The sequence below is a fragment of the Melospiza melodia genome, chromosome 9, assembly GCF_035770615.1.
Source record: "Melospiza melodia melodia isolate bMelMel2 chromosome 9, bMelMel2.pri, whole genome shotgun sequence".
In the NCBI taxonomy this organism is placed as follows: domain Eukaryota; kingdom Metazoa; phylum Chordata; class Aves; order Passeriformes; family Passerellidae; genus Melospiza; species Melospiza melodia.
Genome location: NC_086202.1, coordinates 11,373,131 through 11,396,757, shown reverse-complemented (window position 1 = coordinate 11,396,757; position 23,627 = coordinate 11,373,131). Strand labels below are relative to the sequence as shown.

Below are 23,627 nucleotides of genomic sequence, written 5' to 3'. Positions count from 1 at the left end.
TGCAACACTGTTGTTCTTCTGAAGATGGGAAAAAGGAGGTAAAGAATAACAAGATTGCCCAGCAAACCAGGAGCAAATCAGAAAACTTAGTCTTTCATGTCTCATTTCAGCCAAATAAAACCTCCTTTTAATTTGCTTTCTGAAGGCATGAGGCAGCTGTGCCCTTGTTTTTCCTTCAGCATTAAGCCAGAACTCTGATTTTACTGGGTCTTGGGATCAGCTCTCTGTGCTATCACCAGAACAGTCATAGTAGCCTTGATCTTGTAGACAAGGGCAGGCAGGATCACTCTCCTGTGCCTGGGAAGGTTGGTGTAGGGCCCCTGAGCATGGTCTGTGTGGAAATACAAAGGAGACCAGTTGTTAAAAGGTGGAGACCTACATACCAGGTGCCCCAAGGTAGGTTTAAACTGGCTTTGTGCTCCTTCACCAGCTCTGATTGCCTTCTCTCTCTGTGTCTCTCCTCCCAGGTCAGTGGCTGGTTTGGATAAAGAACCTGACCTTGTGCACATGGAAGCCCGGACAGCTGATGGACGTGAGTGCCTGCAGCCAGTGCTGAAAACTGGGCTTTGAGCCAAGAATGGAGTGGGAATGAGAATCCACTTCACCCATTTTACCTCCCCATTTACATTTTAATTGGAAGGGGAGATGTGGGTCATGGGGATTGATGTGATGTTCTTATCCTGAACTTGTAGGGGAAAGTTGTGGCTGTAGGGCTTGTGTCTGTGGAGGGGGTGGACAGAAGCACAGTCTGTTGGGCTAAGAACCCATCCACTCTGTTCCCTGTTTAGCACTTTCAGTATCACATAGTTTACATCAATCATAAAGAGCTGAGCTACCAGGACTGTATCATGGAACCTCTGTGCATTTCCAGAGGTGCTCAGAACAGCTAGGTGGTACCTGAGAATCTGAGAAATTACCTGCAGTCAGACTTGCCCTCCAGCCAGAATGTCTCTATACTCCTTTGTCTTGTATTGAAAGTATTTTGTAGTTTTGCTCATAATGTATGAATAAGTGTTCCATACCAACATATTACAGGCTTGAAAAGGTGCCTGGATCTGAAGCAGGAAATAGGAAAAAAAAATCTTAACTCCTCACTGAAATAAATCTAGTCACATTTGCAGTGGAATGAATTCCTACAGTCAATTTCCAGCAAAGACATGGTATTAGAAGTAAGTTGACTTACTCTCTCTGAAGTGTTTTAGGTATTTCTCACAGGAACTGCAGCATAGTAATGCATCTGCTCCTTGTGTGGAATTTTACTCCAGTGTGAGGAAATGGAACAAGTGTCCCATTTTGGTGCAGGGATAGTATAGAAAAACAGCAAAGGATGAAGGAGTTAAAGGATTTCTGGGGAAAAAAAAGCCTCATTTTTGTTGGTTGCAAACTTTTCTCTGTTTTAGTCAAGTGCTGCGTAGGCCAGATGTGTGAACAAACTTCTGTCTGTCAAGATGGCTTCTCTGAGGTTGTGGATGTTCTAATATCATTCACTGGCCTCCCACTGCTATTTAGTGATGGCAGCTGAATAAATAACCAGGCAATAACAGCTCAGGGGTGACAGCTGTTTGTTGAATATGTGGAAAAGGCAAAACAGGCCGACAGGTGGGTGGACAAGGTAGGGAGGCATCTTCAGTGCCTTTGCTGCTGTGTGTACTGTCACAGGTATGATGGGAGAAGTGGTCAAATGCAAATAAAAAAATCCCAAGCAAGCAAGCAAAGTGCTGATGGAGTCTGTTTTCAAACTAAGTTTAAACTTGCTCACCCAGCTATTTGAATATTGGATATGTCAAGGATGTAAATGTTTGAAAGATGTATCCCCAGCTTAAAGACAGCTCTCTTCCTTCAGGTCTTGTTTGCTCAGGGGTTTGCTCTTTGTTCTTGTTTTAATATATAAATTCAGCATTTTGAAATTGGCAGCTGATGGTGTTGAGGGTTTCACTGGAAGCCAGGCTTGGCCAGTGGTGTCAGCAAAACAGCCCCAGTGCAGCTGCCATCCCAGATCTGTGGGGCTGTGCTGGCCTGTACCGAGGCCCCCTCTCCCAGCACAGCACAAAAGAACAGTGCTGCTCCAGTCAGAGGTTCTAAGGCTTGAAACAATATTAGTTTGTGTTACAAAGAGATGACAGCCTCACAGCTATAGACTTCCCCAGGGTGATATTGTTCAGCTCGGGGTGCTCAGGAATGGGGCATTGAACTTTTCTCACAGTTAGTTCTGCCACCAAATTGGGCCTTCCTGTGCTCAGTGAAACAGCTGAGGCACTTACACCTGCTGGAAAATGGGGTCCTGCAGTTACTTCCTCTTGATCAGAAAGCTTCTGGTGAAAGTTTTCCTCAGTATTATGCAGAAGGAAGAAAGGGCTTCTCTAATGCCTCTTTTAGGTCAGTCTGGTGGCTCAGTCACTTATTTGGTGCGTTAACAGACATAGATTTAAGTATTCCCATTGCTTAGTTTAATTCAAATGGAAGAATCCATGCCTTCAATGTCACTGGCTACTTGAAAGCTACATGATTCTTCTAGGCTGGGCATTTTTCTTTCTTCTTCTTCTGTTTGCCTCCATGTTTTTAAGGAAAAAAAAAAAAAAGTAGTGAGTAAAGCAGTGGAGAAGGGAGGGGAAGGAATGGAAGGGCTATTTAGGACTAACTCCTGAATTTGATGATTTTTTAATTTTTAAATTTTTTTTCCTTTTGGCATTAATGGGACTCAAGAACCCATCTAATACCAATTCAGATAGTGGAGCCTAAAAGGAGCTCTGGAGCTGGGAACAGGTGGTGGGGCATGCTGGAATCTCATTCATCCATAGATGAGTCAGGGCTATCAATAAGCTTATGGGTCTGGGAGCTGGCAGTCCTGTTCACCTCTCTGGTGACTGTCCTTCAAGACATCTTGCCACATGGTTTGTCTGTCCAGTCATGGTTGTGTCTCTGAAAAACCCATCTGCCCCTGTGCCTGGTCTCCTTAAATACTGCAAGATGCTGATAATTCCAGTGCCTATCTTATCTCAAGCTGTTCCCATCTTTTGTAGCAGATGAAGTTTTTCACATTTTTTCGACATCTTGGCAGAGTCATTGTAGCAGAATAATAATCAAGGCTTGCATTTTTAAATTGTAAAAACATGTAGGAGCCTTGGGCATTGTGCCTTCTGCCAGAGTGTAATAGGCAGCAGCAAGGACAGGGCTGGATGCAAGGGGACTGTTATGGTCACACTGACACAAGCACCCACCAGCATTCCTGGGAAGGATTTATTGAACTTCCTGATGTTCAGTGAGTTAATCTTCACCCCGCTCACAGATATACTGCAATAAACAGGGTTTGAATTATAAGAAAAAGAGGGGGAGAAAAGCTAACCAAAAGGATAAAACAGGGTAACTAATTCCTGGAGAGTCTACACGTCTTTCTCTTTGGGGGAAAAATTATTGAGGCCAGTGAGTTTTTCTCCTTCTCATGGAAGCCTTCACGATTTTATGATTTTAAATCTTGCCTGATCCTAGGGCCTGATTTAAGCTGAGCCAATCTGCCAATGCAGCTTGTCTTTGTCAGCTGCCCTTTTCCCTGTTAGCCATGCTGGCCAGCCATCCCAGGAGGGAGGCAGGACTTTCTGTTCTATGTCTAAGTCACAGCCACCTGCACACAGGTTGGCCCTTTGCAGCCTGCAGCACAACAGCTTTGTCTGTATCACTGCCTCCCTTCAGGAACCCACATCTTTGGGGAGAGAGCCTCTTGTGCTCCTGCTTCCTGCCCAAGCTGGCATGGCTGGCAGGAAAAGATGAAACTTGGTAGCTTGGCTTATTTCACCAGTTTGTCCCTTCCAGTCTCAAGAAATTGTTTCCGTTTTGTCACTTCAAAAAGGGTAAAAATACACTCCAGAATCTCAAGATGGAAGACTGTGTTAAATAGCAATGAGGAGGTGATTCAGGCTCCTCAGCTGGAAAATGGCTGTACATCTGTGAAAGCCATTCCCTAATCCTGAGGGAGGTGGGAAGGGTTTGTGTGGAGGCATGGATGCTGGGATTGGAGCTGCAGGAAGCCCTCCAGGCTGCTTGATGCCCATATTGCCACATTCACAGATGTGTTGAGGAAGTGGATGGGGTTGCTCATAAGCATGAGAAATTTTTAATGCTGCCTGGAAAGTAGGGAGCCCTTCTCAACTCCTTTTGCAGTGGAACATTATAAAAATCCCAAAAGTAACAAAAAATCCAAGCTGCTAAAAGAACCCTGAAAACCAAAACACCCAAACCCTTTAATTCTGGTGTTGTATAGGACAATATATAAATTGGAAGAAGTGCCCAGATAGAAACAACCTTCCTTACACAATACAACTGCCAACAAAAGGTAAGCAAGGCTTTGGAGGCATGGCTTAGTCTCATGTCACCTGCCCCTCTGGGTGAATGTCCTTTTACCTTGTGGTTGCCCAAAAGTGCAAAATTACCTCATTCTGGAGGAGAGGCTGATAATAGCCTGGAAGTTAGGGTGGCCTCTTCTCTCTTAATGGAGGCTTTTGTTGAGACACCCTGTTCTTTTTATGTGAGAAGATGTGCTCTGTGAATGAGCACATTTTAGAAGCTTGAGCAGGGACTTGAGATTGTTTCTTGCTTTGAGTTACACACAAATGGGAACAGAACTGGATGCTGCTATATTTTTTACCTGATTTTTAATGGATTTAAACAAAAATTTTTGGAGAAGCAGGAAAAAAGCAAGATAACTTTATCTGGTATCCTAAAGCAGAGAGGTTTAAAGATATATTATTTGTGTCTGTGTTTGTTTTTTTTTTTTTAATAGGCTTGTATTGTAAAATATATGAAAATAAATAAAACAAGAGACTAAATGGAAAGTGGGTAGTGAGCTACCCCCCTTCTCCACCACCATCTCCTTGTGAATATTAATCAGGTGCCATTCTTTGAGTATATTTGATTGCTGGTGTAACACACTCAAAATGACACATTTCCCAATAGGCAGGAAGCTCGTTGTCATGTCAACACTTGTGATTTATCTGCATTTATTTGTGACAGGTTTTTATTCCTCTTCCCATTCTGTCACTCAGCAGAAGCAAATTATCCCCTTTTTGGAAGGATAAGAATATCCAGGCGACTGTGTGGGAGAACGTACTGGAGGGAATGAGCTTCTAAAAATACAACTCCTGACCTCTCCTCCTTGTTCTGCCTAATTTTAGAGCTACCTCAAAGAGCAAGTCACCGCTGTTGATCTCTTTGGATGGCATGGCAGCACATAAGACCCTCTTGTTTTCTGAGAAGTTGCTTTTATCCACTGCAAGGTTGGCTTAGGTTCCACACCGAGGAGCTAAATAGCAGCTCTGGGCCAAGTGTGTGTATATCAGTTGATGAAGAACTTTAATTTATGCCAGCTGAAAGTCTGACCTCTGCTGCTGCTGCTGCTGGAATTTTATGCTGGGAGAAAGCACAGCTCTGATACTCTGGTTATTGGCACCGTCTCTATGTCAGGTGTTTGACACCATTCACTTTAATCACTGCCCAGTACTCTGAGCTGGCACCAGCAACATTTTCTGCTGCTTTAGCATCCTCAGTGGGACTGCGATTTCATTACTGCACCAGACCTGTGTGGCTGCTCTGACTCAGCCCTTATTAACCTGGAATCCCTGGTGCATCAACCCAGAACCAGGTCTGCAGCCTTTAAACGGGGGCCTTCACTCACTGGGTGGTTGGGCATGGACCTTCATTAGATTAAAGCTTGGCTGTGGTTTCTAACTCCTTTAGAAAAAATATTTTAGTAATTATTAGTCTAATTATTAATGACTCTGACTTGCATTCTTTTTGCATTTTTAACAGTGTTGCTGGGACAAGACTATAAAAGAGGAACCTATCAGTCTATGAATGTTGGTTTAGAATTTGGGAAGGCAGTTGGCTGAATCTCAGAGGATTTAAATTGTGCCCCCCAAAGCTTTCCACTGCCCAGCATATTGCCATAACTGGAAGGACACAGACCAAGGACAAGGCAGTTGTTTTTTTTTGTGATGGAGAATCCTGTAAGCAGCTTTGCTGGGCTAGTGATTGTCTTTTTAAACTTCTCTTTTATCATTTTGAGCTCAGTTTGACAAGGTCCATGTCAGAAAGTTCTGTTGTGAACTAAAATCACTGCACCAGGCTCACCCCAGCCCTTACAAACTTGCTGTTTACTTCACTGATGTTCTGTCCTCACCCTTTGCAGAAAAGCAAAGAAGCATTTGAATCTAGGAGGCCTGTAAAGTGCCAGAGTGCAAAAGATATGACCCTTTTATCACTCCAGCTGTCATCTTAGTAGTATTTTTATTTTCTTCCTAATTTGCAGTTTTCAGAAGAGTAGTTGAAAAGCAGAGATGGCATATTTAGATTATACACATCCAGAAACACAATGCATTCATTGTTCTGTTTCGTGAGGCCTTTTCTTAGCCTGAGTGAAATAATGCTTAACCCCCTATAACCTCTCTCAACTTACTAGAGGTGAGCACGTCTCTTCTTGTTCTAACTTTCTGTATATCTGCCTTTTCCTTCTGTTGTTTTCTTTTTCTTCTCCCAGTCCTGTTCCTCCTCTCAAGCAATGTCAAGGCCTGACAGGATCCCATTAGTGTGGTGGTCTTCTGTTCTTCTCTCCAGACAGAAGCATTTGATGCTTCTTGTAGAGCATAGAACTGCTGTTAGGAATCTTCAGCTACTCAGGCTATTTCATGGCCGTGGCATTTTTATTCCTAGCCCATGTTTTCTATAAATACTTAATTTTGAGAGATGCTTCTGATTTTCGCAGAAAAGTAAGTTATATTTAATAGTGTTGATTTAGGCTTTTTTTTTTTTTTCTTTTTGTGTTTTACTACCACAGTTAAAACCAGTCAACAAGGCTAGGGGGTTTCAGAGGGAAGACAGAGGTATGATTTCCAGAAGGATGTAGGAATTGGTGAATTCTACCCGGGTGGCTTCTGCTCTATTTGGTCTCATCAGCAGCTTTCTGATGCGTTTATGGTTGGTACCCTCCATTGATGGGGGGTTTTGAACTTCAGTCTCCTGAGGGTTGTCTACACAACAGAAAAGGGAATGGCCAATGTCAAAGTGTGGTGAACTAACTTCAGAGAGCAATTACCGTGTCAAAGGCTGGAGGCAGATCCTGAAATAACATCTCCCTAGTTGGAGATAAGACATTCTTTGGAGCTGCTGATGGTGTTTTACAGACAAGTGGCTCCTCCCTGGGCGTTTCTGATGTGTCCCCATGCTCCCCTTGCAGACACCCACTATTTGACCTGTCGGATCCAGGAGTGCTCCGAGACCAAGAGGAGCGGGCCCTTCTCGCGCTCCATCGACGTCAGCTCCCTGGTGGTTCAGGATGAGTACATCTTCATCCAGGTACGTTGCCTTCCTGCAAATGGGACATGAACTCTGCCTGCACAAGGGATTTTTTCTCTGGGTATATTCTTAGGATATTCTTAGGATAAGCGTGTGGGACCACAGTTCTTAAGAGTCCATCCCGTATTGGCTCTGTAGTCTGGGATGCAGCACTTGATCTCCCTGCTTATCACTTGCCTTGAATCATATATTTTTAAAATTTGTTCATTAAGGGTCCATGAATTTCACAATTTGCTATTGGTGTGGCTAATTGTAAAATACAAAGGAACTAGAAATGAACTGGGGAGAACAGAGAAGAGCAAAGGAAAGGTGTGAATGATTATTTTTAGCAATTGGAAAGGTTTATGCTGATTTGACAGTCAAGTAATGCTAATAGGGTGAACCAAAATTTGTTGTAGGAGGTAAAATAGCAGAAAAATTGAGGAAAGTTGTTACAGGGCAACTTCAAAGTGAAAGATGTCTGTAAATTTGTCAGTTGGTGATGATTCTGGAGATGAGGAGAAAGTGTCAGAAATTGAGTAAGAAACTACGTGGTTTTGAGATTTTTTGAGAATACATGGGCTGGATGGAACAGGGCCATCTCTCTAAATTTTGTGTCTGTGGAAGCCTGAGAATGAATAGTACTGTCTGGAAGAACACTTCCTGAAGATGTACCATTTGGTAGAAAACTGAAGGCCGGGCTGTGGTGATTCCAGATTGCAGGAAGCTCAGGAGACACAGAAATTACAGACGTGGTGATGTTAACTGCTTACCTCCAGTGCTGAACCAGGGGGAACAAAATGAGATGAAGACTGGGTTCAGGTGGTACAAAAAGGTATATGCTTCCCTTTTTGAATAAGACTGGGTTATATTAAGCTCCTACTTTATTTCCTTGAGTATTTTTCTTGACTGTATCCAAATTATGAGAAAGATTTGCTGTGTTTATTGTCAGACTTTCTTATAAGAGGGAAGACTGATAAGTCTGTGCTGGGCTTAGGGGGAAGACTGGATTCCTGTGGCCTGGGAGGACTGCAGGATGAAAACTGCATGCATTTGAGCAATGTTGGCAGACTTCTTCTGAAAGTAGGGGAGTGTGCTGCTCTGGAGATGACCTACTGCAGTGGGAGCCACAGCTCCCCTCAATCCCCCATGAAACCCAGTCTGCTCCTGCTTCCTGTGGCCTCAGTGGAGATCCACTGCTAGAAAACACTGTGAATTCAGTTTTTGCTACTTAGTAAGTCATGATTTGACTAAAAGCAATGGCTTTCCAATCAATAAGTGCTCTGCTCTCCAAGGAGTATTTTAGAGAGACTCTCTTAGTGTAGTGGTTTATGTCTGTGGCTAAAGATGTTGTGGAACATCCAACTTTAAGCATGAGGCCTTATAGGTGTTTCTCACTCCAAAGCTCTCATCTGTGTTAAAACAAGGCCACTCTGTTTAGAATCTTGATTTCACAGTGAGGCCTGGTGTGTATATTCCTCTGCCTCAAATCAGCAGTGAGCAGCTCAGGCTATTAGCTTCTAAAAACTTCAAGTTAAAAAAAAATAAATCTCTGTGTGTGTGTGTGTGTACAAACACATGCATGTATGTATATGTACTACTCAAATGTCTTGACTATTCTTAGCAAGGTTTTATTATAGTTTAATGGGTGTTTGAATTGAAAATCACATCCCCACACTTTAAAAAGCTGTTAAATATACACACAGAGCATTGCTGCTGCTTTGGGAGACTCTTTTTGAGAGTCTCCATTCCCAGGCTGTTTATCCCCTTCCCTGTGTTTTGTGTCACAATGGCAGGGTTTCCGCCTGTCCAGCAGCCTGCTGTCAGGGGCTGCAGATGCTGGGCAGGGATTGAGCCCATGCAGAGCTCGAGTGACACGCAGGCACTTCAGATTCCCAGCACACTCTGAGCTGAAGGTGTGTGAAATCCAGGATATGGTCAATGGGATATGCAGAGTGTTTGCTTGGTACATATGTAACTAATATGTCCTGGATGTATTAGTCTCACAAACAATGTGGTATTGCTGCCTATAATGGGAAGTGTCAGATTGACTGCTTGCAATGTCTCATGCGTGTTGTTCAGTCTGGGTAATCTTGGACAGAAGTGTAGGAGCCAGGTCTTTAGAATTTTAAATATTAGACAGAGATGAATAAATAAATATCAAATTAAATGTGAAGAACTTGGTGAGGTTTAATAGCGACATAAAGCATTGGTGCGTGAGTTCTGATATGTCTGTTCTGGAGCAAATCAGAATTAATGTCCTGGAGTGGAGAGGGGAACTTGTTTTTTTTGACTTTTGTCATTAAACCAGTAGATTTTTATTCTAAATCTGTAGTCAGTGTTCCTCTAAAGTTAGAGCAATTGAAACCTTCAGGGGCAATTTATCTCTTATTTCACCTATTTCAACATGAGCTAGGTCTCTGAGTATGCCTTTCTCATTAATATTGGAAGGAACCTAAGTAGAGCTTAGTGAAAACCCCAAAATTATTGACAGTTAAAATTAGGGAAGATGAATTCCAGCTATTGATATCAATGTCTTAGATTATCTACATAGTTATTTAGTAGTGAATATCCATTCCAACCAAGATGATAACCAGGCCAGCACTGTAAGATTCCTGAGCAGCATTAACTTGTTTAACTGCACTCAAAGCAAACATGATACTATGATTCATAATGGATAGGGGAAAGAAGAAAACAGAAGACATTATAGTGCCATTATAAATCAACAATTCCTGTTGTGCAGCACTTCTGAAAGCATCTTTCAGAATTACAGTACAAAGAAAGAAAATTAGAATGATCTTATGCTTGAAAATTTTATCTGTTGAAGAGAGTTTGAAAAGACTGGCACTTGTTGCCAGGCAAAAGAGATAAATAACATAGCCCATGAGGACAGATGTAAAAGGTAATGTGGAGGGACAAAAGATATAGCTACTAAGAGAGACTAGGAAGAATTATTATGAATAAAACAGTAGGTGATCACTCTGAATTTATTGGCTGGCTTTCTATTTGATTGATCAATAGTTATTTAAGGATGCCTGTCATGTCACTAGGATTGGATTGGATAATTCTGCATAAATTGATATATTAAGAAAAACTCTTACCCTCTCTTGCATGTATAAATTTTCATTCACTTCACAGTATTGCTCTGGTGTAACCAGGAGCCAATATCATAATCTTCTTTCATGAATAATACTTAAAATTCATACAACTTGCAAAACAAGTAATTTATTAGTGTGAAAACCTTGGAATATGTCTGGACTTATGTACTGTAGCAGAAGGAGCTAATTTGATGATCAGCTTTGGCATTTAATGTCCATGTCTGTGGTGTTCAATTACATAGCTGTGCTCCAGTGGGTGCTTGTTACTGAAACTGTATCACTTTCCAAACTTAGGTCCAAACATAAGCTACAACTGCCTAAAAAATGTGATTTCCTGACAATTACCTAAACTGCTATGGTACTCTCATCTGCAGAGCCTACATTACAAGACATGGGGATCAGGGATAGTCATTTGGGATGACTCTAGAGTACTGATACTTTGGAAAATTTAGATGTTAAAAAAAATTACAGAGGGAATTCTGGGAAAGGTATTTTTCAAGCAAGTCTTGTATCAGGGTTTCTAATGGAATTGCTCAGGCAGCTGAAAAGTGTTGAAAATTAAATAGGCTTTAATGAAAATGGTGATTATTTTTCAGGAAATTCTATTTTGAGTGAGATGGCGTTGTTTGGAGAGAACCTTTTTCTTTTCCTTAAAGTAAACAAATAATATCAGTGCTGCTTGGAGAGGATCAGGAATGATCTGTGTGTTTCCTTGTCAACAGATCAAAAATTTCCACTGAAAATGAGAGAAAGCATGAGCAAATGTCACCGCTTATTTCAGGCAGTGAGGACAGTCTGGGCCATAGAATTCCCAGTTGCTTATTTTGGGGGTCTGAGAGGTTCCAAGGGACATGAACAGGGCAGTGCATTCCCTGGGAATCAGCTTTGCTGAGGGGCAGTGCTTTTTGCAGAGAGCAGCATTCCTGCAGGCAGACCCATAGCTGCCATGGAGAGCTAAGTACTGCTGAGTTAAAGGAGCTGTTCTGGCTGCCCAAAGGTTCTGTGCAGGGTGCAGTGGCTCAGTGGTTCTTCTGGGGGACTGGACTCCCACCTTGGATGAGCCTGGCTGCTAGTGGAGAGGGATGACATTCCCAGTGCTGACTCATGTGAGGACTCTGACAGAAATTGTGATGGAACTCTTCAGAATGTGTGACATGAGGACTGATGGTACTACTACTGTTATAGTGCCGGTGACCTAAGGATTTCAGTGGGACAAAATTTACAGAGAGACAGTATTTTTTGTGAGTTGGAACTGACAGAGTTAGAAAAGGACAGATAAGATTTTAGGCATATTCACAAGATCCTGAGGGACATGAGAAAGGATTTGGTTTCTCAAAACTGTTTTTTCTCTTTTTTTCCCCAGCTGTAGATCTAGGTCTCATAAATATGTTTCCATCCCCCTATTAATCTTGTTGTGTTGTGTAAACCCTTCTGCTTGTGGCTTTCCCCCCAGAGATCATACCAGCCTAGTCTGGCATTCAGTTATCGCTGTCCCCGTTCCTCTCTTACGCTTCTGCCTCTGTCAGCACTTGGAGACCCTCAGGGTTACTTTGGCCTTTTTGATTTGAGCTGGCTGTAAGTGCAGAGGTGTGTGGATGGGTGATCAATACCTGTCTTGGTAGTTTTTTATGTCTTTATTTTTCTCCAGGATGCTGCAGACTCTGCTATCCCAGTGGAGAGGAGCTGAAGTTGATCTGAGTTGTAGCTCAGACATTCAGCACTTATCATAGCAGTGGCAACACCACTGGGTATAGAAGACTCCTCAGACTTAGCAGATGATACCTGGTTTGGGTTTGGGGGTGATACAAGCCAGACAAATGCCTTTGGAGATGAACCCTCTCATCTCTCTTTGACTGGTGGTCCCTTAAAGACAAGGAATGGTCCCTGCAAAGTTTAATTGAAAAGGATTGATGTTTTGCTCCATATCCTGGCCCATTTCCATTTTAAAAGGGAAGTGCTTTGCACCACTAATCAGAGAGGCATTCTGAGGAGCACTGCCTTATCACTTTCCAAAGCCTTTAAAGAGTGGAAGCATGGGTACCACTTCCCCTTTCCATCCCATGGCATAATTTATCAAGGTGTTTAGCTGCATGCTGAAACTCAAGTGTCTTGTCTCTCACTGGCCCCTGCTTCTACTTCTCCTTCTTCTTTCTATGCCATTTCATTTGTGATTCAGTCTCCTGGGAACCCTGGGAACTGCCCATTTTTCTCTTGAGTCCACATTCCTTCAGGTTGTCCTGGGACATATGATGGTCCCATGTTCAAAAAGCCAAGTTGCTCTCTTGGTGGCCCTTTGTTTTGAGGTTGATGTGATGAAGGAAGAAAAGAGTTTGAGGGCAGCTGGGAAGAGAGACAGGGTCTTGGCTGTGATGGGGTCTGTGGTGTTGCCATTTAGGAGCAAGGGATGGTGGTTACTCACATCCTGTGCATGCAGCAGTGTAGATGCAGCTGCAGTTCTTGTAGGAATTGCATATGGAAAGTGAAAAGTTCAAGTGAAAATGCTCTTCTGTGATACTGATCTTTTATCTGGCTCTTCTTCACCTTCTGAAGTAAGTTTGAACTTGGAAGACTTTTGCCTAATTCAGGGAGTTGCACAGCAGGGCAGCCTCTCAGCCTGCTCACTGGCAGGAGCGAAAAGGAGCAAATCCCAAATTTCTCCAGAGGTTGTTGTGTGGTGCAGCTGAGTGGGAGTCTGAGAGTGCACATCTGAATAACTCCTCTGGCTCAGAGGAACAAACACTTCTGCCAAAATCTGTTGAACCATTTCAGTCTTCTTTTGCATCAGAAAAGTTTCCTTAAAACATATGCAGATGTCAGTATTCACCCACAATCACTGATAACGTCTTACAAAACCAATGGATAATATTTCCTTTTTTGGATGCCTGGTGGCTCATCAGAGTCCAGACAAAAATTTCAGCTGAAGTAATTTGATGCAAAATGGCATTTATGTACTTTATTTTTATTTGAATCAATTTCTGGTTTATCAGGGTGAATATATTTATAATAACTTTTTTTTCCCCAGCCTCAGTAGAAATAAAAATATTTACTGTTTATAATATTAGAATTCAGGTCGGGGGACGTTTCTCTTTGAGGTGTTATAGAGGGGGAAAAATTTCCTGATTCTAGAAGCTACATATATCTAAGCCCAGCTCAGATAAGTAGTTTAATATTATTACTGGTTATAACCATGCTTGTTTAGGGGCACTTGAAAGTGCTTATGGAGGACATGAGTGTATGTTTCAAGTTTATTGAGTATTTAAGAATAGGCTAAATGAGCATATTTGCTGAATTGAAGTAATTTATCAGGTGAATAGACTTCAACCAGCAGCCACAGCTGAGTTGATGCTAATTCATAGGGATTCCTGACCTTGGTTATCAAATGATCAATTAAAAAACTTAAATAAGTGGCAAATTTCCCCAGGAATAAACAAAGTGGTTGTTATTTTTTGGGGGTTTTTTTGATTGTTGTTTTTTTTAATTATTGCGAAACTTCTCAGCAGTGAAACAGGATAGGGGGAGAAATTAAATGTTCATTTCCCAGTATAGAACCGTCTCTCTATTTTCATAGAAACTAAATACACCATGTTCAAATATAAATTTCTTTCCTCCATTTTTTCCTCCATTAACTAGGAGCCAAAGGTCTTAACAGAAATCAATCCATGCAATTTATTTTTAACTTTACCCTGCTTAGCTACGATTGATTTTTATCTTTGCGATCGATGGTAGAGAAAACGGTTTGGCGGGACAATGGAGCACTCTCCAGCTTGTAGGGGCTGGTCTTTGAGTCTTTTATTGAAGGAATCATTAAAAGCTTATTATGAAACTAATAGGATGAAGACGTTTAAATGATGAACACGATTACACCTGTTTTACTGGTGAATAATGCCTGCTAGAGCTGATCTCCTCTCACTCCTATTTAAAATGCTGGACAGCACTCCAGTGGGGGAAATTAATCCATACAGATGAAAGAAAGTGCATCCCACGTGCTAGTTAAAAGCTCTTGTTAAAGCAAGACAGGCAGTAAGTATTTAGCTACTTTCCTATTCACTGCTGGGTGCTTTTCATCCATTTCTAGCACAGTTTCATTTTTTCTGTGCCAAATATCACATTTGGAACTTGAGCCTAACCATCTCTCAAAAAAAAAAAAAAAAAAAAATTAACATTTTCCTTTATTTATTTATTTTTTATTGATTTTCTTTCTAGGGCTTTTTGTGATGTACTTTCTTTTATCACTCTTTCCCCTCCCATCATGCTGTCTGATTGATCAGCTGAAGATGGAAAGTATTGCTTTGGCAAACTCATATGTTTCCTCTGAAATCAAAAGGAGGTTTAATGTGTACAATTATGCTCTTCACATAAGTTGATTTCTGTGTGTGTGATGTGCACCTGCAGCTCAGATGTGGCTTGTGTTTTGGTGTAACTGCACATTTTCTGCAGGAGTTGCTTTTAAAACAAATGCAATACTTGAGATTACTCTGTCCTTTAGCTGTGTCATCTTTGCTCTGAGGGGAGAGGGAGCTGAACAGGGACTGGGCCAGTATAATAAATGCTGCTTTGTCACAGCAGTTTTTCTCTGATGGGTGTGATGCTCTAAAGAGTGTCATGTTTTCTAAGCCTGCTGAATTTACCAGGCAACTTGAAGGTGCTTTATGCACAGAAATTCCACAGCACACTCAGGTAATTGCAAATTGTTCAATGACTGTGCAGAGGGCATGATGTTAATGAAAACCACATGGAGATAATTCAGACTGGATGGTACCTGTCATGATGGAATTTATGCTAATCAGTGGAGAACCTCACTACACAGAAATATCTGGAAGATTGCTTTCGTTGATCATGGTGGGTAATCAAGAAGGAAGAGCATTACACTAGGTTCATGTTCTTCCTCATCCTCTGAACCTCTTGTGACTGCAATTGTGGTTAGGCTTGGGAGAGGAGGCACAGCTTTTCAATCCTCATACCAACAAACCTGTGCAGGGCCTAGGCAGGGCTGTCTCTGTAGAACCCCAAAATCCAGTGGTAAGGGTGTCAGTGGAGCAGCCTGCCTGCTGAGCTTGCCATGACTCTTCTGTGCTTTAATCCGCAGTTTCATTTGGGGGATTTTATGCTCACAAGAAGGAGAAAGGGAACCTAAAGTTAAAGGAATGTAGAGGGATGCCAGGGCTCTCTATGGAGGTGGAGAACAGGATGCTGATACCAGCTCATTTGATGTTATTGGAAAGGAGGGGAACTCCACAAGCAGGGCAATCACCTTGGAGAACAAGTGAGAGGTTTATTGAAAATAACATCAACTATATACTATTAAGAACTTAGTATCAACAAGAAGTGTAAAATTTGTTTCTGTGAAATTTTTGCTCACTTTCCTGCAAATTCTTTGAGCAGTAGGAGGCAGATGGGGTCCTCCTTAGGCCAGGAGCCTTTCTGAGATTTACTAATTTCCTCTCTGTTCCATCAATATCTGCCTTACATTGGAAATTATGAGTCCCAGCATAAGCCAGCCAGGAAGATGATAAAGAAGCCTCATACAGAGTGATCTACAATTCCTCACATCATCTAGGGCTTCTTTACAGTCTGAGACCTTTTAACTCATTCTGCTTGCCTTCCAAACTCTTTTAGATAAACAGATGTTTTTGCCTAAGATGAACTTCAGTCTAAAGAAAAAAAAAAATAAAAGGAAGCAAGCTGCAAAGCTTGTTCTTAAATAATCTTATTCAGTCATTAACATGGGAAATGGCTTTGTGTGTTCCTAGACATGTCACAGAAATTACTGAGATAAATAGATTCCATGACAAATTTTATGTAATTTTCTGCAGTCTTATGAGCGTGTTTGTTTTCTTCTGTTTGATGCAATTGATGCACTCTGTCTCATTACAGGTCAGGAAGGGGAATGAGCCAGCATATCCAGACTTTCAGGGCTTTCAAAGAGAAATTTCTCATGTTTTCTTCTTAAGTGCCAGCTGATATAAATTAGATGAGACTTTTGTCTTGAATGTGGAAACAATTAAGAAAAGTAGTAGCTCATGAGTGGAGGGAGGAAAAAAGAACACAGGTTGGGAAAGACAGATGTGTTTAATGACAAACACATTTGTCCATGGGAATAATTTCTACTGGCCAGAAGCCCAATTAAACACATAAAGTAGAAATCCAGAAAAACAGATTAATGATCCAGTCATTAGCGATGGAGGAAAAAAAAGACAAACCCAGCTAATTCTGTACTGAGCATGACTGATGAGCTCACAGCAAATAATTGGGTGACATTCATCAAATGTGAACTGAAAGGAGGCATTGGAGGGCAAAACACTGCCATAATCTCTGGGATTTACAGTGTTGGAGCATTTGCTCATAGGAAAAGGAAAAGTTCATCAAAATAAATTAAGTTGGGCCTTCCAAAATTCATTCTGTACCACGGTGCTTGCCAAAACTTTATTGGAGGCTTGATCATTTTTTTGGAACTGTTATAACTGTGCATGTAAATCTTGCGAAGATGAGACCCTGGCTGGGAAAAGCTTACACAACTCCTGCCAACAGAATTGTGGGTGGCTTCGTATTAACTGGCTCAGGAAGACCACAAACCTCAAATATTTCTATTTCTAAACCTTGTCAAGGTGACCTAGTCCAGGTGGAAGCCTGGAAGGGAGTTTAACTATTGCATACTGAACTTTAAGAGTGTTTAATCCTAACTTTCTGCATTTAAAAGCCAACCAAACAAACAAGTAATTCAAACAAACCCCCTCCAGGTACCAGTTTTCAGTGGGATAAAGCCAAAATAATGGTTTAAAACCTTTTGAGTGTGGCAGACTTGCAGTAGAACCTGTTGTGGCACAGAAAGTGGAAGTTGATCACCCCTTGATATTTTTGCCACTCTATTTTCACTGGATTAATTGGAAGGTTGTTGGACTGTTCCCAATCTTAATTGGTCATCACAGCATTTACAAAGTGTGCAAATATTCATGTCCTCATCTACAAGTTGAAGACCATGTCCCAGCCCATCAGAAAATGTGGATATTGAATGCAGGGTTCTTAGCAAGTAGTCACTGGACATATTCAGTTCATGTGAGAATTGAGAATTTGGGGTTTCCAATGGAGGCCATAAATATTAAAAGTGAAAGGGGATATTTAAATATTCCCTGTGCTATTTAGACAATATCTAGAAGTGTGGGAATCCTTTGAGTACTGCTTGTGGAGTTGAGAAATATAAAATTACTGCAAACATGAATTTTGCCTTTCAGCTGGACTCAGTATGAATCAACTGCACAGTCTGTTCTCTCCTGTGAAAATTTTATTTTGATGTGGAAGTATTAAATGGGAAATATATCTTTCAGAAGTAGCACTCACTGACCTTATTCAGCCTGCAGAAGAGGAGGCTGCAGGGAGATATGAGGGCACCTTCCAGTACCTAAAGTGGCTGTAAGAGAGCTGGAGAGGGACTTTGGACAAGGGCATGGAGTGTCAGGACAAGGAGGAATGGCTTTGAACTGAAAGAGCGTAGAATTAGATTAGATACATGGAAGAACTGGATGATCTTTAGGGCCCAACCGAGACCATTGTGTGATTCAACTCAGAGCAGGACCCACAAATGGTCACTGCTCTGTCAGTACACAGTGCACTTTCCATGAAGTGAGAGTCCAGTGACTGCTGTTTTCTCCCTGTCTCTTCTATTGGCTTGTTCTGGGTCCACAGACAAGTTGCTTTGGATTTTCTTGTTTGTGTTTACCCTTGGCTTTAGCTAAATGTTATTTGTATAGAGTTTATTTGCTGTCATATAGGCCATTCTTATGACCTTATGCCATGGGTGCTATAATAGTGGCTGGTTTTGTTTTTACTCTGGAGGGTGCTAAATACAGTTTTGTTGACATTACAAGTAAAAATGGGAAAAAATCTGAAGGGGAAGTCTTAGTGTAGAAGCTGGTCCTACTTCTAAACCTCCCTTTCTTTCCAGTTTTTCAAACTGTCAATGGGAAAGCCTTGAGTTGATTAGATATCAAATTTCATGGCCAATAATAGCGTGTCCTTCAAATGACAGCTTCTCGAGGGAAGAAAGCCACTATCTAGAGGTGATATCATTGCTGAGAATACAATTGATGCTGTAGCAATGTTCTATGTAAGCTCATTCTCAAATATCACTGTCAGATAAAGGAAGTATATCTAGGAGAGAATCTAGGACCTTTCTCTTAGCTTTATTGGAAGCCAACAAGTGATATTCTGTACAATAGACAAGTGCTTTGTGCATTATTTTATCTTAAGACCTGCAAGACTGCCAAACCATCAGAATGTAGGAAATTCACTGATGTAAGCCTTGTGTTAGCCAGGTCTGAGATGGTGCCAGAAAGAACACCTACAGCAAGAGTAAGTGACTCCTGACAGGTTTTAGAGCCCATATTTTACAAATTATCTGTGTTAGATCTCATTGATGCATGGCATTTTTGCATAGGCTTTAGTTCATTCAGTCCATAAAACTGCAGATTTGGATGTCTATCAGTTCCCCCCACACACATCCGTTTTCAGAGAGTATAATTTCAGAGAAACCAGTTTCATAGTGACAAAGGGCATCTCAGAGCTTAGCTCCAGCTTTCCAAGAGCGCATTTACAGTTAGCAGTGCTGTAAATGTGTGCTAGTGTGGATCTCTGCAGCTAGTCACTGTAAAAGGTTGTTGGAAGACAATCCTGGCCTCCAGGGACTTACAGTGCAGACAAGGCTGAGAAGCAGCAAAGAGGGATTATCTCCTACTTACAGGGGAAGAACAGAAGCACAGAGACTTTAAATTACTTGCCCAAGGTAACTGCGCTGGACCATGTGATGAAACCAGATCCTCCTTTTCCTCCCACTCAGCACTTTTTTTCCTGAGATGTTAAAATCACACTGGATTTGAATCCAGTGTGAAAATGGAAAGTTCAATAGCACAGCTTAAATAATTCTTCATCCCTCTCAGGTTTGTGGTTTCTTTGGAGTTACCCAGATGCCTTTAGGGACAGCTGTGCCTGCAATAGAAAATGTACCCGAAAGAAAGCTTGTCAAGCACTTTTAGAGGTGTCATCACAGAGTGTCTCAGAAGGGTCATCACTGACTTTCTTTGGTGTTTCCATAGGTGACAACTGGTGGAAGAGCAACTTACTATGTGTCATACAGACGGGAACCCTTTGCACAGATCAAATTACCCAAATACTCCCTTCCTAAGGTGAGTCCACCATTTGTGAACATAGACATGTGATATCTTGGGAAGCCAAGTATGTGAGGTTCCATAAAGTGAAGTGCCAGGTCTTTCACTTGGATCACAACAACCCCGCACAGTGCTAAAGGCTGGGGGAAAAGGACCTGGGGGTGTTGGTTGACAGCAGCTGAACATGAGCAGCTCCTGAGGTAGCTAAGAAGGCAAATGATATCTTTGTATCAAAAATATTGTTGCCACCAGGACTAGGAAAATGACCTGTTATAATACAGATTTTTTGGTGGCCCTGATTTAGAATTGGTGCATGCTATAAAATCAGGGGTACTTTTGTAATTTAAAGATCAGAAGTACTTTAAGTCTAGGTGTCATGTAAAAGTCTTTGAGCCATGTAAAGGAGGCTTGTTTATGCTGCCCTTGGTTACTAGAATATTTTTGCTGTACAGTAATAACTATCTGTCATGTGCAGATTAATGAACTCTGCTGGAGTTGTACGTGTGTGGGGTTGGCACCAGGGTAATGCAATATTTCCACTGCAACTGGTAAAAACAGATGGAAGTCATTGGGCATTTTGCTTTATTTTCACACTGTTGGAATAGATTGGGTACCTCCTTAATCTTTAAGGAATTACAGCTCCTGGGCAAGAACAAGGCTCCTGATTTAGTCTTCCTTTGTTGAGGGAAATGGCAAATCTCCCACTGATTGCACTCACTGGGATAGAATTAGGCCCTCAAATGGTTTTGCTCCCCATCTCATGCCGATAGGATATGTTAGGTCTATTAGAAATAGACCTAACATTTAATCCCATTTAATCAATCCTAACTTTTCATCTAGATACCTCACACAAAAGATTAAGATGCCTCCTAGGCAGGATGAGGATATTGAGCTGATCTTCCTCCAGATATTCTTTCCTGAAATCAGGTCACTCCATCCTTTGGGAGACTTCCAGAATTATGATTTCTTGATGCAGAAAGAGTGCAAGGAATTAATCAAGGCCTTTTGGCCTCTAGAGAAAATTTAAATAGGTACAAATAGATAAATGGAGTCTCATATAACCACAGTCATTTTGCTCCTAGCTGAACCTGTGTCAGTTTGTTCAACAATGGTAGCAAGGATGAAGTGCTCCAATACTCATCACCACCCTGAAAGTAATTTCCATGAACCTGTTTTACAATAATACCAAGAAAATACATGATCAAATCTCTTTGATATAAAAACTAAATGGGGGAAGCCTTGTTAGACTTTTTTTTATCTTGGTCAGCAGCAGACATCCAACAAAGGTTAGTGAGTGGATTATTTGATAGTCCCTATATTGCGGGATAATTATCTCAGATAAACTCTCAATAGGAAAATATGTTATTAAAAATCACTATCAGCAATAGCTCAAACTGATACCTATACCTCACCTTCAAATAAATGTGAACTCCAAGGTTTTTTTTATACCATCCCTTGCCAGTTGGAAGCACAAGCCCATTATTTCAGCATGAGAATGAAAATTATCACTGCTTTTAGCCTGGTGCCATATGATGCTTAGTGACTATGAAGACTCCAGGCTCCAAGGCTGTGAATCTTCCATGAGTAATAAAACTGACTTACCAATTTATAAATAAAAAATGAAACTGGATGAAATTCCTTGAGGTACCAAAAATGAAGAAAGCAAAAACCCTTCACCCAGCTAGTGATTATTTAAAAAATGAAATGCAGAAAAGTCACAATGCTGGTAATTTATTGGCTTGCTCTAACAGAAAGTTGTTAAACATACCTATAATTCATGCTCCATCTCCATTCTTTCATAATTCATGGTAATTACTACATGTCCCGAAGGGCAGAGAAATACAGAGATCCTCAGTAACAGGCCTTTTGTCTTCTTTTAACAGGACATGCACATTATCAGCACAGATGAGAATCAGGTGTTTGCAGCTGTTCAGGAGTGGAACCAGAATGATACCTACAACCTGTACATCTCAGACACCCGAGGGGTCTACTTCACCCTGGCCTTGGAAAATGTGAAAAGCAGCCGAGGACTGGAGGGGAATATTGTCATTGACCTTTATGAGGTATGCAGTAAAGGTCACCCTGCAAGCAGCAGCAATGGCCTGCTGGTTCAAGCAAGTGTAAATCTCTTACCAACCTCCCAGGATTTTCATTTGTTTTAGGATCACCCTGAGGCATTTCCTGGATTTGATGCTGAGTAGACTTGTGTGGGAATAGACGCAGTTATTCTGCTACAGGTGCAACAACTGGTTGGGTTCAAGTCAATGACTGGTTAGCTATGTGTCATTTCCAAAAGGGAAAACATTCCATGGATATCCACATTATCATCCTAATGTGGATATCCATGGAAAGACTAAACACAACTTTTTTTCCCCTTGGGCATCTAGAGACACCTGCTCACAGGCAGGGAGTCTGGACTGCACCTTCATGAGCACTGAACAGTTTGTAAACTATAACCAACAATTTGTAGGTGCCACTTGCCCAGAGATGACAGATGGACAACTTCTACCCCAAACTATCTTCCGTCCTCATGCTTCTTCCAAGCCTGTCAGCCTTGGCCAGCAGCAGTGCATTCAGAGCAGTTCCAGTTCCTGGTTTCTTCAGAGCATTCTGGTTTTGGTGTGTTATTATTTGTTGGATGGAAGATCTGTGGAGATGCAGGGCCCAGTGCTTTGCCAGCAGCAAACAACTAATCAGTAATAGTAATAGAAATGGTTGCAGGCTGATTACTACTGTTACACAGAGAAAGTTCTTGCAGCTGCATGCAGAGGTTATGACTATACATTTTATTATTTCAGCCAAAATAATGTTCATTTAACAACATAATCAATTTGTTTATAAAAATCCAGGTGATTTAAGTCAGTGAGGGAAAACTCACAAATAACGCATTGATTAGTGTGAAGGACAGGGTTTATGTTTTTTCTTCTACTGGTAAAATATATTTTCCTGCCTTTGAAAAATTATATTTCTTTGCTATGATGAACCAGCTAAAATTAACATGTATTGTCTCACATTCCTGGGCAAACCTGCATACTCCCCACTGGTATATCATAGACTTTTCACTGTTAAATGCTAATAAATTTTTACAGAGTCATTTAAAGAGTAGTATCACTCCAAGGGCTTCAGAGTAGAAGGATTTGCATCCTGACAGTTGCCAGGAAGTTGCAGATTTGCAGAAAATTTCTTCTTCCTGTCTCACTTTCACAGCTGTGCAACAGAGACCAGACTCAACATGAAATCTTTTTGGGGATGTTTTGACAGGACCATATTCTGCTGGAATGGATTCTGCTGACAAAAATCAAAACATTTGAAACAACTGGCTTGATTTGTCAGAATTTGGATGTGGAAGGAAAGCAAAGAAATCAAGTTTGCAAAACATCAGTGTCACAGCATGTTCAGGATTCCCATCTTTTGTACTGATTTTTTTTTTTTCTGGTACACAAAAAGATCCCACACTTTTTCTGATGTGATCTCCTTTCTCCCCTGTTTTGGCAGTCTGTGGAGGCAGTGGGACAGACCCCATCCTCAAGCTCACAGAGCTCAAGTGTGACCTGGTGCATGTTGCACCTTCAAGCCCATCATCAGCCTATCTGCAAGAACTCAATGAAATCCAAAAGTGGGCTGTTTCCTAGAGATTTGCTCTTTGACCATTCTTGTCTTTTTTCTTCCAAAGAGAGAAACCACACAAGGCCTTTCAGCTTTGCAAGATATTCCTTTAGTGCCATTTGATGTTCTAAGATTTGACTGAGATGCCTTCCTTGCTTTTACAGAGGCTTTCCCCTCCTGGGAGTGCTCAGATGGACATTGCTTTTGGCCTGTTCTTCCGATGTATTTTTTTTCATCTCTCTCCCTTTTTCCTAGGTAGCAGGGATCAAAGGCATATTCCTAGCTAACAGGAAGGTGGATGACCAGATCAAGACTTTCATTACCTACAACAAAGGCAGAGACTGGCGTTTGCTACAGGCACCAGACACTGATCTGAGAGGGGATCCTGTACTTTGCCAGCTGGTGAGTGGCAGATCCTTTCCAAGGCACAACTGACTCCTTCAGA

General features: G+C 41.4%; 1 protein-coding gene across 1 annotated transcript in view; it reads left to right on the top strand.

Annotated features, from left to right (window-relative positions):
* The window catches only part of LOC134421857 (VPS10 domain-containing receptor SorCS3-like), a 267,518-nt gene that overhangs the window by 185,168 nt on the left and 58,723 nt on the right, over nucleotides 1–23,627 (top strand). Inside the window, exons 6-10 of the mRNA XM_063163236.1 lie at nucleotides 468–532; nucleotides 7,223–7,341; nucleotides 19,505–19,594; nucleotides 21,460–21,639; nucleotides 23,438–23,584. Of these exons, the coding sequence (XP_063019306.1) occupies nucleotides 468–532; nucleotides 7,223–7,341; nucleotides 19,505–19,594; nucleotides 21,460–21,639; nucleotides 23,438–23,584 (601 nt within the window). The remainder of the gene's footprint in view (nucleotides 1–467; nucleotides 533–7,222; nucleotides 7,342–19,504; nucleotides 19,595–21,459; nucleotides 21,640–23,437; nucleotides 23,585–23,627) is intronic.